Here is a 9,639-nt window from a genome sequence, read left to right on the forward strand (position 1 = left end):
GGCACTCCTCAAAGTATTGTAGAATCTTTTTAAGCAGACAAAAAAAAAGGGATGGGGGGAATTTCACTGCTTTACCTCTTATCCAGGCTATGTGGCATAGCCTCTTGTAAATACAGCTTTAATTTTGTGAATCTAGAATTAATGAGCTGATAATTTGCAAAAAGTTGATTAATTTATAAAGGAGCATTAAGTAAATAGCAGCTATGACATTTAGCACAGTTCTGTCTGTTGCAAATGGGCTCAGAAATGGTAGAAAAGGCCCTTTAGAGCAGTTACAATAATATGGTATCACAGACTGCATTTTAAATTAAATTAGAGTTGGTCATTGCTGTTGTTTTCCATAACTGACCTGTCCTCAGTGAGAAATGACTGGCAGTAGCTGACACCGCCTCTCTTGGTTTCTCAAAACCAGTAGTGCAATAGTTGTGTGGCAAGTATTCACTCACATCGCATCTAGAAGGTAAAATTGTCTTAGTCACTGCTCATAATTTGGCACTTGCTCTACATTTACATCAGTGGTGAAGTTGATGTGGTAGTTTATCTTGAACATTTAGAGAAAGACATGGATTCTTTTATAATTTGATTTTAACTAACTCACCTGGATTTGCAATGTTTGTTCTGAAGGTGCTCGTATCATCACTGTCATGCTGTTATCCCTATGCCACTGAACTCGAGATATAAAATACCAGACTTTGTATGTAATTACACAGCTGATTACAGGCTTGGGACCAAGCAGGCTTACCTGCTGCGAGGGGCCCTGTCAGTGGAAGGGAGCCTATCCTTTCTAATATCTCACCAAGAACAAAAAACCAGCCAAGTAGGAAAAGCAGAAGCTTTGGTCTCTAGGGCTATGAGTTTTCTTTAAGACTAATTTTTTACCTTCACAGCTTAGATTTTATTCAGCTGCACAGTAACTGACCACTTTTTACAGACCACTTGGAAAGAATGCCTTCTTGCTGAGGGAGGAAAAGATGTGAAAGACTTTTCAGATATACCCAGTCAGCCTTGGAGTTTATGATAAATGTTCCCAGAAATGAAAAAGTTTGTTTATCTGCAAGCACAATGAACAAAAAAATTGAGATTCGAGTAAGGCTGAGCATATTCTTATTTTGCTATTGACTAGCTTTAGTGATCTTTCAACTTTATATTAGATATACATTATATTTTGTAAGGAGTTTAATAATGCCTTCTCCAAGGCTTTTTCTCTTATTCCTGCTTGAGATTTTCTCTTAATTTCTTTTGAGCAGAAAGAGATACAGAGGACAGAACTGATCACAGCGCTACAGTTTATTGGATACATCAGGTACCGTGCCCAGTGGTTTAACTGGGCAGCATTAATATTGATTTATATACTGTATAATGAAGTAATTAATTTTATAAAAAGAAAAAAATGTTCTTGTTCCTTGTGCGTTTCCTAGAGGAGCCCAGCTCTGGATGCATACATGATGTGATCATAGCCTCCCTACTGCTTCAGAGCCTTCTTGCAGAGAACTCTTTTTACTGAGCAGTTCTGGGTGCTTGAAATGCAAGGTAAACAAGGAACGGATGGTTTAAGTCCTCCCTGAACAAGAGGGGTTTTCAAATCACAGTTTTGGATTTATGCACCTCAATTTTAGAGTGACTATGAAGAAGAGTTTACATTTTGGCTGAATGTTTGCTCTTTCAAAAGGCTGGTGGAGCAGCTGAAGATGTGTCTCCTCCACCTTCCTTCCATACAGACCTTTTTAGTACTCCCTTCTAGCTCAGTGGTGGTTCTGCTGTCTCTGGGTGCGTGAGAGCGTAAGTTCAAATCTCATGGCCTCTCCCTCCCAAACTCCTTCCTTGCCTGACTTAGCTTCTTGTAGCCATCATAAATAAGCAGCTCTAAGTTTTTAATACTTAAAAGATTCTGTAGAATACCAGGAGTACTACATGCAGTAGAAGAATGCATCAAGCAACAGGGAAATGTACGGAAGAAAATACCACAGCGTTATAGTTAGAAACAACACAGCCAAAGTCTACAAAATACGGCAAGCAAATAGAAGAGAATGAGGAAGATTTTTTTCCCCCCCTCTATGAAGGCAAGTAAAAAGACTAAATATGTGTTAAGAGCAAAAAATATTATTTTTCTTATTACTGCACGGTAAGAGCCCCTAGGTTTCTTGTATCTCCTGTAGCTGCCTGAGATTGAGCGAGGTAGTTATTGGACTGGTAAACACTTTCATAATGTATGGATTTTTTTTATTATTTTTTCAGGAAATTAAGACTATACTGAAGGTTTAATACTCACTAAGCAGTGGTGTTGCTGAAGGAGGATTTTTATAAATAAGACTAGGATTCCAGGAAGACGAGAGTAAATGAATTGCAAAAAGAAAAGCAGAACTAAATGGAAATGTTGAAATGGTAATGGAAGAAAAAAGATTCCCTGTAAGTAGGCAAATACCACAGAGAAAACAAGGTAAAAGTGTTAGTATTAGACAATGATGGTATTATCGTTAAAAAAATTCATGACAAAAGGTAAAACAAAATCAGCAGTTCAATAGCTGAAATAGAAATGCCAAAGAAACTGTGGACCCATAGACCCCGTTGGCCAAACTGTGTGTTTATGCTAGAAAAAAAATACATCATTTTGATTTTTGGATTATTGTGTCCAGTGGATCGCAGTTTGCTTGCTAGGATTTTAAAGATTTTGTTGAAGTGTGTGATTTCAAGCATATTCTGCAGAAATCAGAATATCCGTGAAGGAGCCTTCTTGAGCAAAATTGTTAGATGGGTACCAGAGAGTTAGATTCAGTTTCTTAAAAGGTAGAATATTTTTAGCCAGGCTGTTTTACCTGCTGTCATGCTATTCAGAAATGTAGCTCGTGTTGAAATCAGAGATAATACTTACTAATGCATCAAATAGAGATCATGAGAACCATTATGAAGAATATGATGAATTACAATTGAGAACCACCTGCATTAAACCCTGTCCACCCCAAGAGAGCGTATGTATGGTCACAAAAGAAAAACTAGGTACAAAAGAGCAGCTTGCTTGTGAAGTTGCTGCTCATTCCTGTGAGGTGATTATTGGGCAATATCTTGAAGAATAGTAAAAGAAACCTGCTTTTTCCACAAGCCAAAGAAGAAGGGACACAATGTCAGAGATGAGAAACAGGACATGCTGTAGTAGAGCCAATGGACTGGACAGTGTTCAGGAGGACCTGAGTAGAGTGATGCAAAGATTAAAACTGAAATGCTTCATAGATTCACACAACATGGGAGAGAGCTTGATTGCTAATATATATCTATTGTACTATCAGCATTATATGTTTTATCATTTGCTGGGAGAAGGTCTGCAAAAGTATTAAGGTATCAGGCAAGGCTGTAGTTTGAGCAGGATGCTAGGAGAGTCATTTTTTTCCTCCATCCACCCGCTCCTCCTAAATTCTCACACATTTTTATTTCCTTGCTGTTAGAGTAAGAAGCCATCTTTCTATAAGCTCTGCCTTAAGTTTTTTCTAAATAATATTTCATGATCATTATGATCTCTTGTGTTCTCAATATCAAGAATGTTGCACTATCAAACATTTCTATCACAAAATTACTTCCTCAGCTGAGGTATTACTATCCATCCTCCAGGGAAGACTGCAGCCTTATTTAGGAATGTTTGTGCAGAAAAAAAACCTGTGGAAGTTCACATCTGACAAAGCATCACAAAACTGCTTTTTGGCCTTAGTCAACAGAGTGAAAAATCAGATACAAACCCAGCTAATTATAGCAAAAGAACATTATTACAATTCTAGAAACTTCATATTTTTACATGTTTGGTAGGGAGCAATCTTCCCTGCACCAAAGAAATACGACATTGACAGAAGATTGTGACAATTGTAGGAAACGTCATTGTAATTTAGGGGCCTCTGCCCTCTAAAGAGCATGCTGTGTGATTCTACAGGAAAAAAAAAAAAAAGTTAAGTCAAAAGCATTGCCTGCTGCGGTATCAATTCAGCCATTTCCTGATAGGAATCTTAATCTCTGCTTTGCAGAGGAGGAATGAGGAGACTTTTTCAGGTACCTTGGAGTTACTATAACAAAGATAGTGAAGCTGAAATGTAAGTTATGACTGGAACATTCACAAAACCCCACTGAAACTGGAACACCTCCAGTGCCTCTGGACATCCTCTAGGATGAAGCTATTGCAGGATGAAGAGCAGGTGGGAAGACAAGACCACCAGGATTTTGTTCTGGTGGTCATCATTCACCCTGGAAGAGAAATTCCTCAGTGCAGGGTGAACTACATCTCACCTCCTCCCAGTAAACAGGTAGGCAGAAACACAGAAAGCATCTCTTCATCTCCCAAATCCTAAAAACTCCTGCAAATATCTGTCTCTTCTAGTACTTTGAATCAAGCTTTCTACAGATTTTCTTTAAGAGCATAACAAGGCATAATCAAGGACATCTGATTACAAGCACATGTTGAATTAAAATGCTAAATCGTAATAAAAAATATTTCATACATTACTGTAGCTTAAGATTTGTGCAGCAAATGCCTCATTACTTACATTTCCAGAAGAGAGACACTTGGTTTAAAAATCAGAGCCTGCCAGACCTGACTTCTTTCCTGGTGAAAAAAAATGGGTATGATTTTTCAAAGAACCGTTAGGGTTTCAGTCTTGGTTTAAATGGGTATGTTATCTGTAATTAGAAATGTGTTCTAATTTGGTGACTACAATGAAGCTGTGTTACTGTTATGAACAATAACCGATCCTCCAAAATAACGCATTTTCTAGCTTACATAAACAATATGCAGCTAATGAGAAATACTAGAAATTAAATTTCTCTATTAAAGTTATCAGGACAGCCATAGCATGGCAGTGTGTGTGTCTTGGGAAGATCAAAAGATGAATTAAAAATTCTCATAGACAGCTCTTCCTCCAGGTTACTGCCTGCAAATAGAAGCTTAGGACTACTTAGCCGATGTCACAACAAAGCGAGGGTTACAGATTGCACTGCTGCTTATGTAAGTGTCTAGCTTCTTTTTTGTAGCAAGTAAAGTTGTTAATAATTAGCCAGCTTCCCAAAGAAATTCCTGGTAGCCTTTCAAATTCAGAAACCATCACAACCCCCATTATAAGCAGTTGTTTGCCCTGGCCTGGTTCTGGCTGCAAACTTACCGCTGAGGTGCAGACGTGCGACGTTGAGCTCATTGACTGGCTCATCTCTTGCCGGTGGCTGTCCCTTGGTGGTTACCTCCAGCAGGGAGCTTGCTGGAGCCACGACGCACCCACCAAGGGATGTGAAAGGGGGCTTGTGGGGCTTTTAAAGCCGTGCCTGGAGCCACGCAGCTGCTGGAGATGATGCCCAAGGAGAATGCCTTACCTTTCACCCAAAGGGAGGTAAGGCTGTCTGAGTGATTCACAGGTGTTCAAAATTGTTTAAAATTAGGGCCTAATCAGATAGCAGTTTTTCTGTTCGAGAAAGGTTTGCTGGATTGTTATCATGTTTTGGGTTTTTTTAAAATATCATTTCCATAAAGAATGTAGAAAGGAGGTTTTGAAATAGTCCCCATGCCACAGACAATAGTCAGGGAGTCCATGTTCACCAGAAGAAAAGCTCTGGTATCCTGCAGAAGAGCTACACCTTTAGGTGCTAACCTGCAATTAATTGGAAAGGTGAAGTTTCAAGGAAATATTAAAACTTAAATTAGTGATATTTTAAAGCTGTTGGTATGATCTGGGAAACTCTTTAAGGACAGGGGTTTTGTATTTTGTTTTATTTCTTGTTTTCTCCAAAGAGCCATAGTAATGTGGTGCTGTGAAGTGTCTGAATATCAGCTGGTGTAACATATGACTAAGTAAGAAGCTGTGGATCAGAATGAGAAATTTATTTATCAGTCTTACTACAGTGTGGGCAACTTTTTTCCTTGTTTTTTCATGCTTCTAATTTAACTTCATGCATCTCTTTCAACTTCGTAGACTATAGTATTATTTTTGTTTTCTTTTCTCTGATACAACCTTAAATTTCTATGCCAAAGGAAGATGCACTTGAACATGTGCCTAAAAATCAACTTATCTTAGAGCGCGAAAGCAGGCGGTGGTGTTTCCATACAGCCTTGAAAGACCCCTGTTAGTTACCTGTGCAAAAGAGCGTTATTCCCAGAAGTGCTGTAGTCTATGAACTTGATGTGCTGCTCTCTAACAGTGAGTAATGATGCTGCTAGTCTGAAAGTGTCAGGTAAGATTTTTAATTATATTATTTCCCACATTAAATAAAAGCTAGAGATTTTTTGCAGGCTGACAATAAATCAGTCAGTCAAAAAAAAAAAAAAAAAGAATCTAAATCTTCCAAAGGCCAGCCTTATTTTCTCAGCTAATTCTTGTTTATTAACCTTATCTGTTTCATAGTTCTATTATCTCAAAGATCTTTCTATAAAAGTACACAAGTATCGGAATCCTGGTGGCTTAATAAGTGACCATCATCTGAAAAAAAAATGACAGTATTTGGATCAAGTAAATTATTTTATGGTGATCTTGGTTATTTCTTTGTGTATTCTACAAACATTCCAGTAATCACGGTTCAGTAGTAGAAATGATTAATCAATGACTTGATGTTTTCTTCAGAAAAAGGCCCCCAAACCTTCAGTTTTAAGGGTGGGTAATTGTTACCAGCCATTCACTCAGCCACTGTAGTACTGGAGATTACAGAGGTTATTTTTTTCTGCCACGGGGCTGAAGAACAGGTTTTTCCAAGGCATTTTTCCACCAGCCAGCATTCTTACCAGCTGCTTTCATAAAATTTCAACTCCAATCAAAAGACTTCCTACCATGTAATTTATGTCAGATGAATATTACTACTTACATGTAATTCTCATCTTCCATAAACAGTAGCTATTTTCACCATAAAATGAGGAGGTTTCCTGTGAGAGCCAATATTTTTTTATGAATTTCTGGCACTATTCTTTTATGCTGCCTTAAGTACAGTCATGCCTGTGCTGATACTGCCTTTGTGCTGTTGAGGTCTCTCCAGACCCTCACTATTTTGGTTCTGCGTGGGCATGTCCAAATTCTGTGATGTCAGAGCAGGGCAGTGTCTTGGCTCAGACCCAAATCTGGTGAGGTTTCTTAAAAAAAACCAGCATTTCTCTGCCCGTTTTCCTGCTTGGGCCAATCCAGGAAGTATTCTCAGAGGATGTGTGATCCATAATCATCAATGAGAACCTTTAAGAATCTGAATGTTTTTTTCTCTCTAATTTTTGTTGTCTAACCTTGTTAGAGGGTCCTTCACGATCCTGGGCTGTGGAGCAACACGTGGTGGTGCGGCAGTGATGTGGGGGCAGGCTCTTTGTCTTCCTTCGTGGGAGAGACTGAGTAGCATCTATCAGCATCTACTGCTGGGAAAGGTTTCACGGCCTGGATTCTGGTGTGCAGCTAATTTCCTTCTTCTGTCCTGAAGCTCAGGCACCATCAAACTACTGTGGTAATTGTGTCTCCTTGAATTTTTGCCAAGATCTGGGGAATGACTTAGTTGTGTGGCTCCAATGGCCATAAAAATATCGAGATGCTTGGATTGTCAGCTTCATCAAACTGCTCGTGCCTCTAGCCTGCACTGTAGGAGACCCTTAGGCCCTTTATTTAAGCTGCCATCTGAAAAGATAGTAGCCTGGGACTGTCTATTTATTTAGCCTGAGGCAGGGTTTTTTGGGGGAGGGAGGAGTACACTGTTATATTTCCTCCAAACTGATCTGCCTAGGTGCACGGGCACTTGCTGTCAGAGCTGAATTCTTGCTGATAGTCAGAGAAGCTCACCACGCTTGGAAAAATGAGCCAGTGGATGGAGAGGAGTGGAAAAAGTAAGAAAGAAAATTTCATGGTATGATGCCATAAACTGTATCCCTTAGGATTACCAAGTTTTCCTTCACACAAATTATCTTAGGAAAATCAGTCACTTTAACTGTACCAGGGTTGTGTCGTGCCTTATTCATTTGTTTGAAGAAAGAGATACAAATAGCAAAATAATAATAATAATAATAAAAAGTCAGTTTTATGAAACAACAAGGAGTTTTATTAAGATATTTTATTATGTGTCTCTGTAAGGAATAGACCAACAACCATATAAAAGCTTACAAAGATGGTTAACCTTCAACACTATAAATGTGTTAACGTGACAAAAGAAGTTCACAATTTTGCATCTTTATTGACTTTTACAGAGTGAAGGGAGAAAGTTCTCAACTATGACATGCCAATGACGATCTTTGACAGGAGACAATTACAATTGTTTTAAATCCTTTACCTTTTTTTTTTTTTTTTTTTTTTCCTCCAAGCAAGTCAATAACCCTGACTTGCAGAGTTAGGAGTGAAAAATACATTAGCACCATCATATTAGTCTTTTACACTTCCCTAATTTTAGTGGTCTTGACCAGCAATGACAGGAAAGTAGAGAAGCACCTTTGATAACAGAATACAATCCAACAATAAAATTACGGTGACTACTGACATTAAGGTATTAAACTCTTAAAATACACTGTACTTTTCCACAGCTAATCAGTACAGAAATAGACAATTTTGTACCAAATGATTCCACCAAATTGACCAATGGGTCCAATGTGTTTTGATTGAATTGTTTGATTGATTTTTGGTTTGACTCATCAGACACATCCCAGTTTCTGTCCATGTTGAGGTAGTTGAAACAGGGAGGTCTTCCTAGCTTTATGGACTGCATCTTAGAAAGAAGGGTAAACTTTGGTACTGGGAGCAATCAGTGCTTTGTAAATTGGCTAACATTCAACTAATAGAACACAGTGTTGTTTTATTAAGTGTTGAAGTTGTATTATAGCACCACGGAGACATGTTTTGAAGATGAAATTTGGTAAAAAAAATAGAGCAAAAAAGCATTTTTACTGTAATTTGTGTAATAGCGAAAAAAAATAACCCTTGATATCAAATTGATTTTTTTCCCCCAGAAATTTTGTTAATAAATAACTGGGATACAGATGGTCATCTGTACTAGCTGACAAGGCTAAAACAAAGGAGCACAGTTGGAGTGTGAATCTGTTTGCTGGGGTTTCAGAAAGAGCAGGATCTTTGACTTATAAGAAGCAGACCGGGCCAACGTCCACACCAAATTCCTGATCAGGGCCACCAATATCCATGGGTGCAATATCAACCACAGGCAACCTCATTGTCTTGCGCGTTCTGTATTCAAAGACTGTTTTACCCCATTCACCAGTGTGTTTCTGTGAAGTTGAAAAGAAAAGAAAAACACAAACAAAAAACTTGTTAGCGCTATCAGTGTTGGGCTATGTGAAATTTACCCTACAGTTTACTGAATTTTATACTATCTCTTTCCATATTAATAAGTCCAACTGGTTGCAGTCTCTGTAGAAAGGAGCACGTAGCTAGACATTCTTCATTCCCGGACCTTTTATGGGAGATCTTGCGGGGTTGTAGCCCTTGCGGCTCAGAAGGGATGGGATCCCTGACGCACAGTAGAGTACTCTGGAGCGGTGCCAGTGCTCTGACTCGGGACTGAAATATGTTCTGCGTGCTGGGAGATGGAACAAGAGACTAATCTGTTTGGAAAGAGGTTTTGGCCTCAGGAAAAAGCGACAGCAGTAATGAGGTAGCTGTTCACGTTTATGTTAAAGAAATGGCCACAAAGTGGCTGCAAAGTAGATGCATTCCT

General features: G+C 38.7%; 1 protein-coding gene across 1 annotated transcript in view; it reads right to left on the reverse strand.

Annotated features, from left to right (window-relative positions):
- Nucleotides 1–7,996: 7,996 nt before the first annotated feature.
- Nucleotides 7,997–9,639, reverse strand: part of LOC104157670 (collagen alpha-1(III) chain-like) — a gene marked incomplete at its 5' end in the record, with an annotated part of 8,384 nt that continues 6,741 nt past the window's right edge. Inside the window, one exon of the mRNA XM_009695094.1 lies at nucleotides 7,997–9,190. Within this exon, the coding sequence (XP_009693396.1) occupies nucleotides 9,044–9,190 (147 nt within the window). The remainder of the gene's footprint in view (nucleotides 9,191–9,639) is intronic.

The sequence above is a fragment of the Cariama cristata genome, unplaced genomic scaffold, assembly GCF_000690535.1.
Source record: "Cariama cristata isolate BGI_N322 unplaced genomic scaffold, ASM69053v1 scaffold9852, whole genome shotgun sequence".
Classification (NCBI taxonomy): domain Eukaryota; kingdom Metazoa; phylum Chordata; class Aves; order Cariamiformes; family Cariamidae; genus Cariama; species Cariama cristata.